The sequence below is a fragment of the Rhinatrema bivittatum genome, chromosome 9 (genome assembly GCF_901001135.1).
Source record: "Rhinatrema bivittatum chromosome 9, aRhiBiv1.1, whole genome shotgun sequence".
Classification (NCBI taxonomy): Eukaryota; Metazoa; Chordata; class Amphibia; order Gymnophiona; family Rhinatrematidae; genus Rhinatrema; species Rhinatrema bivittatum.
In genome coordinates, this window is record NC_042623.1 from 9,094,769 (window position 1) to 9,116,182 (window position 21,414).

A 21,414-nucleotide genomic window follows, 5' to 3' on the forward strand; every position below is an offset into this window, starting at 1 on the left:
GTCAAGGCTCAGCCAAGTAAAAACTGTCTTGTTTACTGCTGCTGAGTCTTTATGGTCTGCTAGACAAAGCCCAGCCCAGTCTGGCCCTGGGCAAGTGATTCCTTAAGAGGGGGAGGTCTGCCAGCCTGAGCCCAGCCTCCATCATCCTGTCGGTCAAGACCCTGACAATTTACCTTATTACTGAGCACCACGCAGACCCTGCATTCACTGCTCATTTGTGTTCACAGACTGACTCGGTCTGCACTTGAACAATGAGTGCTGAACTGTGATAGCAATCATTTCTGCACCCAATTTGCTCCTAACAGCTAACTCATTTCCCGTTCCCCCTCACTTTCATGTCTTTTCAACTATCTCTCAACCTGACAGGCCCAGCAGGGCTCCTATCCTCAACCTCTGTTGACCCTAGTGCCCCCTCCCTCCCCACCAGATTAATCTGCTGTTCTAGCATGGCTGGGGCCATGATGCCAACTTTTTCATCACTTCCTATCCCCACTCCTAGCTGCAAAGGACAGCTCAGTCCTGTATTCCAGTTCATTTTTCTACCACTGTATCACATTCTCTTTCACCTCTCAAGCACAGTTGTCTTGGTGAAAAGGCCTGCCAAACAGTAAATTACATCACATCTAAAGCAGAAAAGGAAATAGCATAAATCGGCAATGTACATTCCTTGCATGCACACTACCTCCATTGTATGCAGATCTAGCTCATGCATATTCATTAGAAATATCCTAAAAACCCGACCTGGAGGACTGGGAGTAAATAGTGCTGGCATAAATAGCCTCCATCACAGAAAAATACTTAAAACAATAGTGTACGTGCATGCAGGGATACATGTATAGTATGCTTAGGGCAGATCAGTCTTATATCACTATTCACATAGGTTTGCTGAAAGCTGCAGCCCTAATTTCCATTCCCACTTCTGTGCCATCAGTAGGGGATTGCCTCATGTTCAACTAAATCTTCCTCAAGATCAGGAGCTTTCAAAAACCACTCTGCTGCGGATTAGTGAAACAGATAATGTCCTCACTTACAGTCTGGCAAATAAAGCCAAGTAAACCAAAACCCCCGGTGAAGGTAATTCAATGGACAGAATATTCCCTCATTCAACAACTGGAAGACAGCAAAGAGGAGCGGAGCTCTTGTTCTTTCTGTGCGTCTCTCTTGACCCGAGTCTTGCGAGGTGAGGTGGCCACTCTTCAAATGCATACATTTTTCTATCGCTGAGTTAGGGGGTCGAGGATCCACTCAGCTTAAATCTATTTATTAAAATATAGAAAATCCAAGTACTCTTACTTAATGTCAGCTCGGCAGCTTTGACTCTGAGCATACCGAGCTCATAGAAACATAGAAATGACGGCAGAAAAGGACCAAATGGTCCATCCCGTCCGCCCAGTAAGCTTATGGTAATATCTGCTGCCTCTTGTAGGTTACCCCATGCTTATCAGTTTCCCACACCGTAAAAGTCAGGGCCCTCATTGGTTGCTTTTTGAATCCAATTCCCCGTAATGCCTTGCCATTGAAGCAGAGAGAAATGTTTGAATTGCATCAATATCATTGAAACCTTTCAGGTATCTGAAGGTCTGTATCATATCACCCCTGTGCCTCTTCTCTTCCAGGATTTCCATATTCATATCCTTCAGTCTCTCCCCATAGGTTTTCTGATATTGACCCCACAACATTTTGGTAGCCCTTTTCTGGACCACCTCCATCATATCTATCTCTTTTGAGATAAGGGCTCTAGAACTGAACCCAGTACTCCAGGTGAGGCCTCACCAAGGACCTGTATAAGGGCATCATCACCTCCTTTTTCTTACTTGTTATTCCTCTCTCTATGCAGCCCCGCACTCTTCTGGCTTTACCTATCGCCTTGTCAAATTGCTTCGCCACCTTCAGATCGTCAGGAAGCGGTACAGAGAAGGGCGACCAGGAAGGTGGAGGATCTTCATAGGATGACGTACGAGGAGAGATTGAAGAATCTAAATATGTACACCCTGGAGGAGAGGAGGAGCAGAGGTGATATGATACAGACTTTCAGATACTTGAAAGGTTTTAATGATCCAAAAACAACGACAAACCTCTTCCGTAGGAAAATAATCAGCAGAACCAGGGGTCACGATTTGAGGCTCCAGGGAGGAAGATTCAGAACCAATGTCAGGAAGTATTTCTTCACGGAGAGGGTGGTGGATGCCTGGAATGCCCTTCCGGAGGATGTGGTGAAGACCAGAACTGTGAAGGACTTCAAAGGGGCGTGGGATAAACACTGCGGATCCATAAAGTCAAGAGGCCGCCAATGAAGAGTGGGTGACTCGCCAGAATGATGGCTATTGACACAATACCCTTATTAAATAAACATACACATGCTTACTGTGACTCCTACATCGCTCTAAGCTTCAACAGCAAGAGGTAATGGAAAAAAGGATTTGCACTCATAAAGAGGGGAGTAGCTGGCTTGTTACGGCGGTTACTACCCCAAACCAAATATGCCTGATACTTCACTTTCAATGCATATACAGCATAGCTCTCTGCTTCAATGACAGGGGAGAAGAATAACTGATACTTCACACATCCAGCAGAGCTCTCTGCTACAACGGCAAAGGAGAAGAAAAAGGGTTCGCACTCAAAACGCGGGGAGTAGCTGGCTTGTTACGGCAGTTACTACCCCAAACCAAATGTGCCTGATACTTCACTTTCCATGCATATCCAGCATGGTTCTCTGCTGCATCGGCATGGGAGAAAGACTGATACATCACGCATTTCCAGCATAGCTCTCTGCTTCAACGGCAGGGGAAAAAAAAAAAAAAACAAAAACAAAAAACTGATGCTTCACGCATATCCTGCATAGCTTCAACGACAGGGGTGAAGAAAAAAAAGGATTCGCAATCACAAAGCGAGGAGTAGCTGGCTTGTTACGGCGGTTACTACCCCAACCAAATGTGCCTGATACTTCACTTTCAAGGCATATCCAGCATGGCTCTCTGCTTCTACAGCAGGGGAGAAGAAAAAAAAAAACCAACAAGAGCTGTACAACATAGTCTAGGTAAAACAAATAAGCATGGGTGTAGCTTGCTTATCGCAGCGGTTACTGCCCCTACTACCCCTAACTAATCAAGCTAGATATTTCACTTGCATGCAGCTCCATCACTGCTCTCTACATTAATGGTGGGGGTGGAAGGGGAATAGAACAAGGAGCTAAGAGTAACAGATAAGAATGAGAGAAAAAATGTGTGAGGCTTGCTGGGCAGACTGGATGGGCCATTCGGTCTTCTTCTGCCGTCATTTCTATGTTTCTATGTTTCTATATGTTTCTATGTCAGACACTGTCACTCCAAGGTCCCCTCCCAGTCTGTGCATATTAGTCTTTCACCGCATCGCATAAAGCTCTTTTGGATTGCTGCACCCCGCATGCAGGACTCTGCCACTTTTGGCATTGAATTCCAGCTGTCAAATCTTTGACCACTCTTCAATATCTACAGCAAGGAATATAAATCCACAACCAAAAACCTTTCTTCCTCCCTCCATCCCTCCCAAACCTCATGAGGGACAAAGGTCCATCATTTAGCTGCTATTTCGTTCTATTTAGGCGCATTATCAAGATGTATTCAGATCTGAACTTGGTGTGCCTGCTGGTAAAGATGATGTGTATGGCAGCCATGTGTCCGTTATTTTCATCTTTCCTCCAGGCGAGCTCAATTTGCCAACCAGAATTTCCATGACAAGATTATGAACTGCATTCCGCCAATACGGAAGGTGTGGAATCTTCTTTCCACTGGTACAAAATTACCATTTCAGCTAATGGAAACACCTTTGCAAGCCGTAAGTTCGGTGCAGCTCAACACCATCTTGCTGTAGCCATAATTCCAAAGATAGCAGCCAAAGATGTGAAAATAAGACAAAGGGAAATAATATTTTCAACATAATCATAAACCTGTCTCCATAATTGTTGAATTTTGTCGCAGGTCCTCAACACATGGTCCAAGGGACCCTCAGCAAGATTACATTTCAAACATAAATCCGATTTTGTTTGCCTGGTGAAAGCCTGTCTGAGATGTATAAGAATGAGAGAGAATTTTATATTGTCTCTCTTTTCTGCATATTTTTCTATGATAATACGAATGCACCCAAAATAGGCATTATAAAGATAAATGAATTTGCCATTCCTGTGTCCATTTATTCCACAAATTTTCTAAAGAATATCTACTGACTGCAGCTTGTAAGGACCTAGTTAGGGAAGACATAGAGCGTGTACTAGATCTTCAATGTCACACCATTCCTGGAGGGCTTCCCAAGCAGCACTGGTAAGGTTCTCCCTTTTTAAAGAGAGAATGTAGTATCTGAAAGTATCTAAGGCACACCCCAGTATCTTCCGTTCTAGGGACTCAAATGAAATAACTTTTCCATCTTCCTGAAGCACGTGTGTTACACCTATTATACCTTTTTGACCAGCTTTCAAAAACTGGCCTCTCCAAACCTGGCTGGAACTCAGTGTTACCAGTTATAGGTGAGAAAGAGACCCGGGGATTCAGCTTAAATTTAGTAATTCACGACCACCACACTCTTTGTGCAGGAGAAATTAAAATATGACGTTTAAGCAAGTCATTAATGAGAATTCTGCGCATGCTTCTTGTTCAAACTCCAGATCTCAATAGTAAGATGTGCCCATCTTGGTTGTAAAGTTGAATATCCGGTAAGGCCATTTCACTCTGCTTCCAGGACGCCATCAGTTGCGTCGGAAGTATCCGTGGAAAGTCTCAAATCCTTAAATTGTTTGCGATCTCGTCTCTCTAGGCTCGGAGGACGAACACTTAAAACATATAAGCGTTTAGGGGAAGTGGTGTAGCGGCTTGGCTGTCTGGTTTCCTGGGCTGGAGTGGTGCGAGACTGCCGTGGCTTGGCCTCTGGGGCCTGCAGCGGGTACTCTGGGGAAAATGTCTTTACTACCTTGTGCTCCTTCCTCCAAGGTAGCTTTAACTTCCACTTTCTAAGTCCAGCTCTGCTTCAAAAAAACCATAAAAACTCCAACAGTGCTGATTCTTGCTATAAGCCTGGGGCTATGGCCAGTCCCTTTCAGACCTAGGGGACAACAAGGCCCCCCCCCAAAAAAAAACTACAGAGGGCCAGCCATTGCGTGTACCCCTTTTGGATGCCCCAAAAAGAACCTCTGGTCCGACTCGACCACCTCAGGTTCTGTATTCCCCGCTTGCGCACAAAGCCACAGAGAAAAACGGTTTTGTGTTTGTAGACAAATGTCCCGTAGTAACCAGGGAAGCTTGGGCGAGTGCTGCTTCTGCCCCTCCCCTCGGTCTCTATATAAAAAAAAACCCTATGGGCTGATGGGTTTCTACCCACCTGCAAGTGGCTAAAAAAAAAAAAAAATTGGTAACGACTGACTCCCCTTTAGCTGGGAGACTGCTTATGCCTTTTCCTACCAGAGTCCAAACAACCAGAAAAAGGAAGACCTGTTCTCCGCTTATCGGGAAACGTTGCAGTGTTAATTAGCAAACTCAGATAATTGTCTTCATATAAAACGCCCCCCCCGCAGGTAAACTGTTCCCTGCTCACTTGTTGCAGCAGAAATTAGCAAACTCAGGTGATCGCTGCCCCTGTCAGTGTAACAAAAAAAGTCCAGACAAGCTCTCACGGTGGCATGAGACTGCCAGCAGTTTTCAGTTTTTCCAAACATCCAATGACAGTACTATAGCAAACTTCTCCTAGCAGAGAAATGTATTAACAAGGCACTTTTGTACCCATGTCCCCTCCTCCAGCAGTCTAATGCTGCTGGGGATTTCAATCGCCTTTGTTTGCATAAGAAAACTTTGTCCTAACCCCCATTTGGGGCCTATCTCCTTTGGTATTCATTCTGAGCTCATGAAACCTCAGAATAACTTGAGGCTCCTCTGTTTCTCCAATTTCCATGGGTTCTGGAGCCTGAGTTCTGCTGCTTCCCTTCCTGAGAAGGGCTGTTCCTCTGCCATTTGGGAAGTAGTCCCACCCCCTCTGTTCAGTACATCCTCCCAGTCCTGTCTTTGCATCATGTGGAGTTCTTCCAAGGCCCAGCCTCCCTAGTTCTCCTCTCCCCCTGTTTGCCATAGCTTTCTCTTGCCTGAGGAACCTGGGAACTGTAGTTTTTGGGTGTTTTTCTTTTTTTAACTTGGGTATTCTGTACTTTGGCCTGGCTCTAGGAACATTCCAAGATGCTTGTAGGCTCTGAGTAGGGACAATGGGAATCTCTTCTTCACTACAATGGTCATTGTATATAATTGTATCCTGCCACTCAACGAGATTCCCACATTTGACCATTTCTGTAAAATATCCCTTGTAACATTCTGTAATTTAGCAATATTGACTGAGTGGAGATTATGTACATTTTTTGGAATCCATATACCCAAATATTTCATGTTATCTTCCATCCATTTCGAGGGGAAGTCCCCAACCTAATCTCCAGCATTCCAAGACCCAATAGACATGGCTTCAGATATGTCTAAATTGTTTCAGCCCTGCGATAGACCCATAAAATGAGAGCTCTGTAAAGAAACATGTAGGTCAGAGAGATGCACCAATAAATCATCAGCAAAAGCAGCCAATTTAAAAAATTTGATCACCTATTATAACCCATGAAATAACAGTATTCGCTGCCACTGTTAAGACTGAGCAAAGAGAAGAGGGGATAAGGGGTACCCTTGTCTGGATCCTCTGAATGGTTCAAAAACTTCAAAGAAGTCCCCATTCCCCATTACACGTGCTTTAGGATGCTTGTACAAAAATGAAATAAACTCCAAAATTTTCCCCCAAAACCATGTGCTCTGACAACTGCAAATAAATAGATTCCAGTTGGCCCTATCAAAAGCATTTTTGGCATCAAAACTAAGAAGTAAAGCATGTAACTGCATCTGAAGAGAGTGTTCCATAGAAAAAAGAATTTTACGGACATCAGTAACAGCATATCTTCCCTTAACAAAACCCACTTGCTCGTTAGATATCAAAGTGGGAAGTATTGTTAAGCACCATGCCATTTTTTTTTATTGACGCTTATGTCCAGGGATACAAGAACACTTAGATTTTTGTAGAAAGCATAATTTTTTATTGATCAATATAAGTATTCTTGAGAGATGCTGATGCCATTTCTCAAACTGTCCACCAGCATCTCATCATATACAGGAAGTGATCCTTCTTTTATAGATAACATACAATATTGTAGAAGATTCTAGCATTGTGTGACTGCCCTAGAGAATAATTTACGTTGGTTGTCATGTCAACAGCATGATAAGGTCATCCCTAGCTACCCCTGAGTATTTCTCCAAGGTGGGGCCCATTTACCATCACTTTTTAGGTAGCTTTTTGTTCTGTTAGAATCTTGCTGGTCAAGGTAATTAACACATCTGTGGCTGTGTTTATAGAAACCCCTGAGAAAGAGTGCCTCTTATTGTGAAGGAAAGCCTGAAGTTCCCGCTGTTGGTTTCTGCTTTGTTTGACCCTATGATTAGGCATCACCTTATGGAGCCAGCTTGACTGCCTGTACAGATATCCTGGGAATTCTGCAAGTCATACTGAGCAAATCACTTTGAGGTCACATAGGCTAAGAGAGCAGAGGATGCTGGGTCAGTTACCATTCTCCATGTTGGTTTTCTGTTCAGGCACACTCATCAGTATCCCACAGTCTATCTACCATTATTTTTGCCCACAATTTGACATCAAAATTGAGCAACGAGATAGGACGATAAGAACCTGGCATGAGCGGATCACGACCTGGTTTAGGTAAAATAATCATTGCCATATTGGCCAGTTCTGGAAACTCCCCCTTTTCCAAGAGGGCTTCATAAGCTCAACCCAAAGGAAGGCAAAGCTGGTTCATCAAGACTATATAAAACTCCCCAGACAAGCCATCTGGACCAGGAGTCTTATGCAATGGTGTGAACCTCTGTAAAGGACAAGGGTGCATTTAAAATCTGGAGGACTCAATTCTGATAAATGTGCTTCATGTAAATACTGCTCAGCTCTGTTCAAATCACAATGATCTGAAGTATATAATGCTTTATAATACTCAGAAAAAATTCTCTCAATGTCTTGAGATTCATGAACCCTGCGACCAATTTGTGTTTTCATAGAAACTGTGCGATCTCCCCCTCCATGCACAGACTGCATTGGCCAACATATGTCCTGCCTTACTTCCCTATAGGAAGGATTGGAATTTATTACATTAGACATTTTTTAGTCTGATGTATCAACGTATTTAAAGCTACCTTCGTTGCTATAAACTGTGCTTGGTGAGCAGGTGAAGGGTCTATAGCAAATTTAGCTTTATCCCTATGTAGCTGTTTTTCCAGTGTTAATATCTCCTTAGCACTTAATTCAGAATAATTTTAAAGCCAGATAGGGCACCACATTTTGTCAGTGTTTGGCTAGAGATGTCAGGATTCATAATACTCAATAGTGTGCCATCAATATAGTGACAATTTGTGTACCGCATTCTTGCATTCAGTACTGGGGAAAAGCCCAGAGCGTAAAGCCAAGGGCTCAATTGCTAACACAACCAATAGGGGAGAGCATGGACAACTCTGTCTAGTTTCTCTTACAAGCTGAAATCATGGGGCATACGTTCCATTAATCAAAACTTCTGCATGCTAAAAGCTACACACAACCTTCAGCCTGTAAACTTATTCCCAAGATCTTTCAGAAAAAGACACCTTATGCAGTCAAAGGTCTTCTCTGGGTCCAACAGTACAAGAATAGCTGGCTTTGTTCCTTGTATGCTACATGGATCACACCCGTCGACCTTAGAGTATTATCGTATGTGTGTCTACCTGTTCTAAATTGACTTGATGTCTCTGGATTTTCAGATTGGGAAGGAGATGGCAGAGGTGGGACGTGATAGAAATTAATAAAATCATGAGCTGGATGGAACAGATAAGACTATTTGCCCTTCCAAATCTAAAACAAGGGGACACTGCATGAAACTTAACTACCAGCAGATTCAAACCAAATTCCAGGAAGTACAATCAAGCTGTGGAATCTGGTGCGAGAGGACATGGTCAAGGAGACTAGCTTAGGGTTTAAAAGTGTCTGGGACAAGTTCTTGGAGGAAAAGTCCGTAACACATTACTAGCCAGGTAGACTAGAGAAAGCCATCACTATCCATGGACGTGAGCATCAAGAACTTGATCTACTTTTTGGGATCTGCCGGGTAAATAAATACTTATGATCCAGATTGGCCACTGTCAGAGAGAGGATGCTGAGCTCGACGGTGTGACCTAGCATGGTGTTTCTTAAGATTCATTTCCTTATTACTTTCTAAGGAAGAGATCTGGCTCCATCAGATGAGCTTCCCTTCCTTATGAATTAAGGTAATGGTTGCTTCTTTCATAGAATGTGGACGTGATTAAAGATCTATCACATGCACTTCAGCTGGATTTGGGCCTCTGCTCAGCATGCTGCATGGTCTCTGCACCTTTGGAAACCAGATGTGAATGCAATTGCTCAGGCAGTTATACCAAGGCAGAATGAAGCAATTAGTTTGCATGGTATTGTGAAAAGCTCGCTTTCCTCATCCATTATGAGAAAGACACCGCTGGCAGTGCTGCACGCCACGGAGAGGGCTGAAGACACTCAGTAAATTCCTTTGAGCTTTGGGCGGACGGCAGGAAAGGGGTAAGGAGGTTTTTATTTTTACAAAATGTGGTTACTGTTTTGGTCCCATTTAAAAAATGTGAAAATAACTATTGGCACATGGACCAAAGGTTTTGGAAATAAATGTTTTGAAGCTCTGACTCTAATTTATAAAACTCTTGCCCCATTGTCTATATGGGATGCTGTCTTCAGGCTGGTTATTCACTCCAGTTCTCCTCTCTTGCTTATCGAGCCAGATGTGGGCAGTGCTGCCTCTCGTGAAGGGGAAATCAAAGGGTCGAGAGACATTCCTATAATTTCACAGGCAAAGGTTTCTAAATGAGCTTGCTATAAAGCCTAAATAAAAAGTCATGGGCGGAAACGCTGCCCTGCACAATGCTCACCATATTTCTCACTAGCATAAAATCAAGTAATCTGCTTTTCTTTTTCGTTGCCTAGATGATGGTTATTACTATAATTTTCTCTCTTTGATGTGTACCTCATAAATTGTGCACATAACGTTGTCTTGTTATGAATATTTGTGAGGTGGTTATGAATTTGCTTAGCCAAGTATGCATTGTAAAATGGGTTGTTAGCAGCATGCAAAATGGTGGTGTTGAATGCACATCCGTGAGAGAGAAGGGATACTCCATCCTGGAGATGTGCCACACTCCTGCATGGTTTCCATGGCTTCCTTGACACCAGATTTGATCCAGTGATGGCTTTACAACATTGCATGCAGGGACTTGTAGTTCAGATTTCTGTAATGCATTCCCTAAGAACGGTTCGACAAGTCCCTGCATGTAATGGGGAAACCCCAAGAGTGGATCAACCATGTTGGGCGAATCTGGAGCCAGCTGGTAAATTTACTGGCATCTTGGGTGCCATGGGATGCAAACATTTCCTCCCATCTCGACCTCAGAGTAGGATCAAACTCTTCCCCCCACCACCACCACCACTGTAGGCTGGCTGTGTAGCCACGTTTATCTTGTAGAGGTAACAAGGACAGTTGGTGAACCAAAGATTTGTTGAATAAAATCTTGCAGGTGGTCTACTGGAATTCATTTCTGTAATTTAAGGACACAACCCTGAAGCATTTCTTTAGAAGATTGGTGGTAAAGCAATTAAAAGTAATCCTACAAAATAACTGGGTTACAATGCTAATTACGCATGCAAGTTTCCAGGACTACTAAAGCTCCTTCCTTGGGGTGGTCTCCAACTCTCTGGGCTTTCTTTGACTTGGATATTTCTGGATGGGCTGACGTGATCCTCCGTTTTTGCACTAATTCCCCCCCCCCCCCCCCCCCCCCCCCCCCCCGAGCCGTGCAGAATCTTTGCTGCTTGCTCTCTGGGGGTGCCCTGACTCTGGAAGACCAGAGACTTGAGAAGATTTTAGGAAATGCTTTCCCTTTCCTGCGGTGCCCTTCAGGCTGCACCTTCCTTTTCCGAGGGGCGGATTTCTCCGCCTTGCGGGAAGGAGAGTGGCCTTGCCGACAGCTGCTTGTGCTGCTCTTCACGTCACCTTTTAAAGAAGCGACAGTCTCTCTCTTTGAAAATAAGAATATTTATTTAGGTTTTTTATATACCGGCATTCATGATAAGATCACATCATGCCGGTTTACATTTGAACAAGGAGTGCAGGATAACATAAAACTGAAAACTCGTGCATTGGAAATGAAGTTACAGTGAACAGGGGTAATGGAACTAGGAGAAGAGAGAGAAAGGCATGAGTAGGTTATTTTTGATTTTCTTAATGTTTGCATGGAGCAGACCTTTCTGAGAGAGTGAAGGCAAGGCCTAACTTCCTCACAGACTGGAAACCTCCTTTGCAGTTTCTCTGCTTTGGGGGTTATTAAAGGTTCTGACTTTTCTCTTCGAGCTTCCAGGGCTGGGCGGCTCTGGGTCCCTTCTGCTGCTCCACTTGGCTGTGAAGTTGCTGACTGACGTTTTGCTTCTGAGGCTTTGATATGGACGCTGGCTGCTTTAGAAACATTTCCCTGACACGTTCTCCTCTCTAAAGTGCTGCCGGAGAGTTGCATTGGGAGCATGCATGTTCGTAAACTCAGTCTGATGGGTTTCAGATTTATTTTGAGCTCTTCTGAAGAGCACTTGAAATAAAACTCAGCGGTTCCAGCCTGTCATTTGCAGGCTAATTGTGTGCAGGCCCCACCATCCAGCTTGTTCTTATAAAGCTGCCGACACAACCAAGCACCTTCTGTGCCCTGCTCGGACTTCAGTTTATCTGAATCCTTACGGTGCCACGGCTGGGACTTGCAATGTGGGTCTGCTTTCAGCTCCTGTACAAGAGGAGTGTAAAACTGTGGGTGCACGCCAGGATGCTGGGCTTGATGGACCCTTGGTCTGACCCAGTATGGCAATTTCTTATGTGCCTGTTCCAACGGCAGTAATTATAATTTGATGCTGCCATACGTATACAAAGTGCTATAGGAGAAAGATCATTTATGTACTAAGGAGCTTATGATCTGTGTCAGGGGTCTGCAGCCTTTCCAGATGGACGAGCCATTTTAGGGGAGGGGGGGTAGGCTTGGCAAAATTATTTTGAGAGCCCCAACCCTGTCATAAATCAGGATGCTGGTGTAAATCACCTCCCCCCACACACTCTCTGTAACCATCGCCCCCACCTCTATCAGTCTCTCTCTCTAGCCCTCCCCATGCACGAATGCAGTCCCACCAGCTCCCCCCACAGCGGGGTCGATGCACTATCACACGCATAAACCAAACGCATGTCCACCTTCTAATGAGCTGCCGCGCTCCGGATACATTGTGCGCCCCCTAGCGCTCCGAAGCATCGGGCGCCCAGGAGACGTGGAAAAAGACGCTCAATGCAAGCATCCGGCGTATCCCACCGCAGTTAATTTACCGGCACGATATAAAGGGCTTGGAGCCTGTGTATTGTGTTTGTATATTGTGTGCCCCCAGACTTTTTTTCATCAAACCTTTCATTTTTTTTACTAATTTTTAATCATCGCAATGAGTAGATCTTAGCATCGTGACAGTAGGAAGTCTGAGGAACCACAGAAAAGCAGTATTTTTTTAGGTAAACCCTTGACGAGCGGCGTTAAATAGTGCACATCGGGCACACTGACTTTTTTGCATTGGGGTAATGGCGCTCGTCACATGTAAATGCTGTCACCCTCTCCTTTGGGTTACCCTGTGTGCTGGGCCTGAGAGTGAGTCAGAAACCTCATCTTCCCCTTTTGCCCCGTGGGCTGATAATGTTACTTCAGTTACTCTCAGTGCCAATGACAACTATTCCGCCCCCTTTTGCCCCCTCCCACAGATACATCAGGGTGGGCCAAAGACACCCCCCCCCCCCCCCCCCCGATGTTTGGCCAGCACTGGCCAGTGATGTTGCCTCCTTCAGCGGGGGCGATGCAGACTCTGATGCCCCCTTCTGTGCGGCCTGGGCTGCGATTGTACACCGTCTATACATTAGGACCTATTTGCAGTTACAGAAATGCCAGATTGAAAAGAGATGTCCTGAGTGGGGGAATCACATGGAATGTCGCAGGTCAGTTTGTAACACTGGGCAGTAATTCATCAACTGGAAATACTGGGAGGAGGGACGCAAACATTGAGCTGGGATTTACCAGTCTGGCATTCTGTGAGGCTGTGTTTGCAGGTATGAGTGCACGTGTGGGAACGAGTTCTCAGAGGTCCCGGGGCTTTACAAAAGGGGCAGGGCCAGAGGCTACCCGGCGCGCACACGTATAAAATCAGGGGTCGGCGCATGCAAGGGGGTGCGCACTAGTGCATCTTGCGTGCTCTGACACCCGCGGCCTTTATCTTATCTTTTGCGTGCACTGGCAGCCTGCCGGCCTGCAATCCTCCAACACAGCGGCAAATGGCCGCTGTGTTGGAGGCCTCTGGCTCTGCACCTGCCCCTATTGTAAAGTCCCGGGACTTTACAATAGGGGCAGCCTGCCGGCCTGCAATCCTCCAACACAGCGGCAAATGGCCGCTGTGCCGGAGGCCTCTGGCTCTGCACCTGCCCCTATTGTAAAGTCCCGGGACTTTACAATAGGGGCAGCCTGCCGGCCTGCAATCCTCCAACACAGCGGCAAATGGCCGCTGTGCCGGAGGCCTCTGGCTCTGCACCTGCCCCTATTGTAAAGTCCCAGGACTTAGACGCGCATCGCGTGTAGCCCACCCTACGCGCGTAGGGCTTTTAAAATCCAGCCCTATATGTATTAAGTTCAGTTCACTGTACATTTGATATTTCATTTTTGTGATTATATTTTAATAAGTTTGTTTTCATTAATTATTGAATTTAGAAGATTAGTTTTTTATATTCAATGATTCCCTCAAGTAATAGGAGAGAACCCTGATCCATTCCAGCATTGGATCGAATTTGAGTGTAGAGAGCTGAGTGTTTGGGGCAGGTGGTCCGTTTGGGTCTGGCTACTAGGAAATGGTGGGAGTACCTCAAGCCAGTAGGACGGCCATGCCTTCTAGGGGTTACTCCAATCTTAGGGTATGATGAGCTTATTAAATTATGGTCCCCAAGGGTCCATGAAATGCTGTGTAAGTCTCACAGCTTTTTGAGCATGGAACGTTTTGTTCCTGGCAAACTTTGATTTGGACACACTTCCTCTATTTGCGTTTCTACAATTGAGGGATGTAGCATGTTGTCCAACTATCAAGGCGTTTTTAATTCATAATCCAACTATGCTGGCGAATGCGACTTTTATTAATAATAATAAAGGGATGGCCGAGTAGAATTCATAGAGCACTTCAGTGGGCAAAAACTCTGAAACCCCTTAGGGGATTAGTAGCTTGGGAGAAGGAATTAAAGGGTTGGAGGAAGAGGACTGGGATCAAACTAGAGTTAATCTGTGGCAATGTTCTCGCTCTCTTGAGTACAGAATTATATTGCATACCTGTTATGTCCTGGCTCATCTGAAGGCGATGTACCCTGATATGTTGGATCCCTGTTGGAGAGCCTGTGGTCAGGTTGGGACTCTCTTCCATATTTTATATTCTAATATTGGGATGGAATTATGGATTCAGTCCGGGCTGTGTTCTCCTCGGAAGGACCTGATGATCCAAGATTCTTTATCCCATATTTTTGACCGGATGATCTGAGCTTAAACAAGGCCATGGTAAACTGAACTGAAATGTTAGGATTTTGTAAGTGATAAATACATTGTTGTGTTGTATTGTCTATAGAGTACCCCATGCTTTTTTTTTTTTTTAACAGATAATGCCACATCTGTCAATAGAGCACAAGACCCATCTAGTCTTTTTTCCTTTTCCCTATCTACTGCAGATCCTCCTTCCTCTTTGGTTGTATGTACACATTCCCCTCAAAGATACGTGATTCATGCTTTTGTGAATTCCAGGACCTCTGGGAGGCACTTCCATACATCTTTAACGGAGAAAAACTTCATTGCCTTACTCCTCGGTGTTTCCCATGTTTGTCTCGCTCTCTCTTTACTGGTTCAGAGAGTGACTGGGAGCACCCGTTTCTAGTTTCCTGGTCTTACTACAGCTATAAAATGCAACTTCTGGACTCTACAAGAACATGGAATATCTCGTACAAACAAATAAGTTAAAATTAAGAAATGAATGGGATTGGCTGCTTTAGTATGTCATCAGAGGTTTAACGGAGAATTTTGTTCTAATAGTTATGAATCTTGAGCCACGTATCCAGGTTTGGAACATTTATGTCATGAATCCAGCCTTGTGAGGAAGTGTGCAGCTTAGGTTTAATGATTGACCAGGGCGTTTTATAGTATTTCATTGCGTAAGGGGAGAGGTAATCATCGTGTAGGGGAGCCTGAGAACCATGGAGACATGTTTGCGGGTCTTTCTGGGTTGCTGTGAAGCTCGTCAGTCCCGTGACTGCCTCCATCAGATCTTTTACTCTTGTCACATGCACCAATGACTCTGTATGCTGTGGTTTCTGGGCTTCCGATAAGCTTGAGATGGGTATGGATAATGGCAGGGAAGTGACTCTTGTAGTCTGGAAGGAATTAGCGAGGGGAGTTTATGGCAAAAGAATGCATGGACAGAGAAGGACAAAAGCATTTGCATCTTACAGGTGCCTATAATGTGATCACCTTATTGAAGCAGGACACCATGAATTCAGACCCCAGGTCCCATCTCCAGTTCCAAGTACAGAGAAATAGCGCTGAGGATGTTTGGAATATATTACTTTCTACTTGTTCCAGTTCGTAGCATTTAACCTTAATCCTGCATTTTTTTTGGAAATAAAAATTCATGCAGTTCTTGAACTGTGATACTTGTAGACGTTATTTGCAGAACATATTAAAGGGAAGAGGCAGGGAGGGTTGTGAAAAACTCCAAAGATTTATTTTTTTCATGTAACTATGAACGTTTTTGCAAAACCAAGTTCAGAGTGAGGAAAAAAAAACTTTGTACAATTTTACGTCCGACGTTTGTGCATTTTATTTTAACACAGTGCTGTTGGCTTCTTCTGTGTTGCAGATAACGCCGAGGTGGAGCCTCATCTTACTGTGAGCAGCATCATGGCAGAGCCAGATTACATAGAGGCAGACAACCCAGAGCTTATTAGGCCGAAAAAAATGGTTAACCCTGTGAAAACGTCCAGAAACCACCAGGACCTTCATCGCGAGCTGCTAATGAATCAGAAAAGGTAACCGAATCCAGGAGAGAGCCTTCCAGGCTACTGAGCGAGGATGGGTGAGGGGCACACAGTACTCGGGCAGCTGTCCGAGCTCGGTTGCCACCTGGCTCCGTGCCATTAGGAACAGGCGAAGCTGTTGCACGCAGGCAATTGTAGTTCTGCTTTTATTAGGTAAATCAATGGGACAAGTCCCTGCATGCAGTAGGGTAAAGCCAGGACTGGATTAGCCGGTTCCTTATGACATGGAGCCAGGTAACCACCCTAACCCAAACTAACACTGTCCACGACAGAAGCTAAACTGTAACCTGCTTTGATTTTAATTGGAGCTTGCAGTGTGTTATAAGCTAAACTAATGGGATCCTGTGTAGCAGGATTCAGGGAGTGCTGGGATGAACTGGAAAGCAGCTGTGCTAGTAGTGAGTCATTTTCAAGTCCGTGGGCACTTTTCCCTGCAGAGTGGACCTGCCCCAGGAAAACACCCCCGCAGAGATGTGTGCCTGCGTTTCCTGTGGATAACGTTTCCTCCCACAAAACAAAGCGCACAGTTTTGAAAATGCAACGCTGCGTACAGCGTTACCTATTCCCTCCTGCCTTTCCCATGTTGTTCCTTGCCATGCACCCAGGGTGGGCAGTTTTGGGACAGTGCTTGTACCTGTTTAAATGACTGAAAGTGTCTTCTCCGTGACTCAAGAGGGAGCAGACCTTTTACCCTAATACCACCTTATATATTAATGTGCTCGCCTTCCTGTGAGCAGGCAATCTTCAGGCTTGTCATGTTGTATCAGAGCTTCTTTCAGTTTTTACCCTAATACCTCCTTATATATTAATGTGCTCCCTTCCTGTGTGCAGGCAATCTTCGGGCTTCTCATGTTGTATCAGAGCTTCTTTCAGTTTTTACCCTAATACCTCCTTATATATTAATGTGCTCCCTTCCTGTGTGCAGGCAATCTTCGGGCTTCTCATGTTGTATCAGAGCTTCTTTCAGTTTTTACCCTAATACCACCTTATATATTAATGTGCTCCCTTCCTGTGTGCAGGCAATCTTCAGGCTTGTCATGTTGTATCAGAGCTTCTTTCAGTTTTTACCCTAATACCTCCTTATATATTAATGTGCTCCCTTCCTGTGTGCAGGCAATCTTCGGGCTTCTCATGTTGTATCAGAGCTTCTTTCAGTTTTTACCCTAATACCACCTTATATATTAATGTGCTCCCTTCCTGTGTGCAGGCAATCTTCAGGCTTCTCATGTTGTATCAGAGCTTCTTTCAGTTTTTACCCTAATACCACCTTATATATTAATGTGCTCGCCTTCCTGTGTGCAGGCAATCTTCAGGCTTCTCATGTTGTATCAGAGCTTCTTTCAGTTTTTACCCTAATACCACCTTATATATTAATGTGCTCACCTTCCTGTGTGCAGGCAATCTTCAGCCTTGTCATGTTGTATCAGAGCTTCTTTCAGTTTTTACCCTAATACCACCTTATATATTAATGTGCTTCCTTCCTGTGTGCAGGCAATCTTCAGGCTTGTCATGTTGTATCAGAGCTTCTTTCAGTTTTTACCCTAATACCACCTTATATATTAATGTGCTCGCTTTCCTGTGTGCAGGCAATCTTCAGGCTTCTCATGTTGTATCAGAGCTTCTTTCAGTTTTTACCCTAATACCTCCTTATATATTAATGTGCTCCCTTCCTGTGTGCAGGCAATCTTCAGCCTTGTCATGTTGTATCAGAGCTTCTTTCAGTTTTTACCCTAATACCACCTTATATATTAATGTGCTCGCCTTCCTGTGTGCAGGCAATCTTCAGGCTTGTCATGTTGTATCAGAGCTTCTTTCAGTTTTTACCCTAATACCACCTTATATATTAATGTGCTCGCCTTCCTGTGTGCAGGCAATCTTCAGGCTTCTCATGTTGTATCAGAGCTTCTTTCAGTTTTTACCCTAATACCACCTTATATATTAATGTGCTCCCTTCCTGTGTGCAGGCAATCTTCAGGCTTCTCATGTTGTATCAGAGCTTCTTTCAGTTTTTACCCTAATACCACCTTATATATTAATGTGCTCACCTTCCTGTGTGCAGGCAATCTTCAGGCTTGTCATGTTGTATCAGAGCTTCTTTCAGTTTTACCCTAATACCTCCTTATATATTAATGTGCTCCCTTCCTGTGTGCAGGCAATCTTCGGGCTTCTCATGTTGTATCAGAGCTTCTTTCAGTTTTTACCCTAATACCTCCTTATATATTAATGTGCTCCCTTCCTGTGTGCAGGCAATCTTCGGGCTTGTCATGTTGTATCAGAGCTTCTTTCAGTTTTTACCCTAATACCTCCTTATATATTAATGTGCTCGCCTTCCTGTGTGCAGGCAATCTTCAGGCTTCTCATGTTGTATCAGAGCTTCTTTCAGTTTTTACCCTAATACCACCTTATATATTAATGTGCTCCCTTCCTGTGTGCAGGCAATCTTCGGGCTTGTCATGTTGTATCAGAGCTTCTTTCAGTTTTTACCCTAATACCACCTTATATATTAATGTGCTCGCCTTCCTGTGTGCAGGCAATCTTCAGCCTTGTCATGTTGTATCAGAGCTTCTTTCAGTTTTTACCCTAATACCTCCTTATATATTAATGTGCTCGCCTTCCTGTGTGCAGGCAATCTTCAGCCTTGTCATGTTGTATCAGAGCTTCTTTCAGTTTTTACCCTAATACCTCCTTAATATTAATGTGCTCCCTTCCTGTGTGCAGGCAATCTTCGGGCTTCTCATGTTGTATCAGAGCTTCTTTCAGTTTTTACCCTAATACCTCCTTATATATTAATGTGCTCACCTTCCTGTGTGCAGGCAATCTTCGGGCTTCTCATGTTGTATCAGAGCTTCTTTCAGTTTTTACCCTAATACCTCCTTATATATTAATGTGCTCGCCTTCCTGTGTGCAGGCAATCTTCAGCCTTGTCATGTTGTATCAGAGCTTCTTTCAGTTTTTACCCTAATACCTCCTTATATATTAATGTGCTCCCTTCCTGTGTGCAGGCAATCTTCAGGCTTCTCATGTTGTATCAGAGCTTCTTTCAGTTTTTACCCTAATACCTCCTTATATATTAATGTGCTCGCCTTCCTGTGTGCAGGCAATCTTCAGGCTTGTCATGTTGTATCAGAGCTTCTTTCAGTTTTTACCCTAATACCTCCTTATATATTAATGTGCTCCCTTCCTGTGTGCAGGCAATCTTCGGGCTTCTCATGTTGTATCAGAGCTTCTTTCAGTTTTTTACCCTAATACCTCCTTATATATTAATGTGCTCCCTTCCTGTGTGCAGGCAATCTTCGGGCTTCTCATGTTGTATCAGAGCTTCTTTCAGTTTTTACCCTAATACCACCTTATATATTAATGTGCTCCCTTCCTGTGTGCAGGCAATCTTCAGGCTTGTCATGTTGTATCAGAGCTTCTTTCAGTTTTTACCCTAATACCTCCTTATATATTAATGTGCTCCCTTCCTGTGTGCAGGCAATCTTCGGGCTTCTCATGTTGTATCAGAGCTTCTTTCAGTTTTTACCCTAATACCACCTTATATATTAATGTGCTCCCTTCCTGTGTGCAGGCAATCTTCAGGCTTCTCATGTTGTATCAGAGCTTCTTTCAGTTTTTACCCTAATACCTCCTTATATATTAATGTGCTCACCTTCCTGTGTGCAGGCAATCTTCAGGCTTCTCATGTTGTATCAGAGCTTCTTTCAGTTTTTACCCTAATACCTCCTTATATATTAATGTGCTCCCTTCCTGTGTGCAGGCAATCTTCAGGCTTCTCATGTTGTATCAGAGCTTCTTTCAGTTTTTACCCTAATACCACCTTATATATTAATGTGCTCGCTTTCCTGTGTGCAGGCAATCTTCAGGCTTCTCATGTTGCCTCAGAGAGCTTCTTTCAGTTTTTTTGTGCAAGAGGAAATAGTGTGGTTTGGCCCCCCAAATTTAATTTGTTTTACACAAAATTGTGCAATATACTCAGAAAGTGAGCAGTTTCTGCAGCAGCTGTTGTCAAATTGACTATCACACTCTGTGGCCAGCGATCTCTCAAGCTCAGGCCCGGAGGAGAGAGGAAGTGGGGGAGGAACTGGTGACAGACGTACGTGGGTTTCCACCTTCCCCAGGATTGTTGCTTATTCATTTTGGATTAGGCTCACGCCTTGTCATTTTCCTGCCCCCGGGGGCTTGCACTTCACCCTCCACTCCTGAGGCAGTGGGGGGTGAAGTGACTTGCCCGAAGTCACAAGGCGTGGCAGCGGGATTTGAACTCTGAGCTTGCCTGGTTCCCGACCTGCTGCTCGGCTGTCAGATAATCAGGAGGAGGTTGGACTCTTGAGGCCTGACTGTGAACTAGAGCCGTCATAAGGGGTGGGCAGGAAGGGCAACCACCTGGGGGGGGAGCTAAGTCGGGGGTGAGGGGTGCTACACCACCCAAAAGAGAAGGGGCAGGGCTCTGCTTGTAACTAGGTTGTGCGGTAGTTCCTAGGTTATTTATTTATTTAGAATTTTTATATACCGACATTCTTACATTAAAATGCAAATCATAGCGGTTTACATAAAACAGGAAAAAATATTTCCATAGTCAAATACAGAGAACATTTATAATAAAATTGTTAACAAAGGCATAAGGTTAGGAACTTGAAAAAAGGTTACTTAACAGAAAACGTAAAAGAAAAAATAGTAAATGAAGCACAAAGAGTTGACGTCGGGGGAGGGGCATGGTCACACATCGCAGTCACCCATTTCCCCTCACCTCCTGGTTCCCCTGAATTGTACAGCTGACACATTTCCTATTTTTTCCCGTACCGTTATAGTGTTCTTCATGGATTATTGTGAGCAACAGATGCTGATAGCACCCTGGTACCTCCAGGGGATGCACCTGGTAAAAACAGAGGGGTCACCCTAACAGGTTACACAGATTTATTCCCAGACAAACTTTAAGAATTAAAAAGAAAAAAGAAATCTCATGACATCTAAAATCTGTTCTTGCTCAGGTCGTGCTTCTCTTCCTGGTGCTCTGTTCATGTTTCTGAATAGCATTTTTGTATCTATATATTTACAGCTGGAATTCAGAGACAAGAGTTGTCATTTGGGGGGTGTGACCCTCCCTAAAATGTCACTTGCAAGAAAATCTGAGAGAACTGTGTAATGTCCCTGGAGTACCAATTATC

At 44.3% G+C, this 21,414-nt stretch overlaps 1 protein-coding gene across 5 annotated transcripts in view; it reads left to right on the forward strand.

Moving 5' to 3' along the window:
- Nucleotides 1–21,414, forward strand: part of FAM107B (family with sequence similarity 107 member B) — a 207,999-nt gene that overhangs the window by 168,606 nt on the left and 17,979 nt on the right. For 4 of the 5 annotated variants that reach the window (XM_029617408.1, XM_029617410.1, XM_029617409.1 and 1 more), the window contains one exon: nt 16,072–16,240. In XM_029617408.1, the coding sequence (XP_029473268.1) occupies nt 16,072–16,240 (169 nt within the window). Of the gene's footprint in view, nt 1–9,520; nt 9,643–16,071; nt 16,241–21,414 lie in introns of those variants that run through there. The other variant, XM_029617411.1, reaches the window with a different exon arrangement.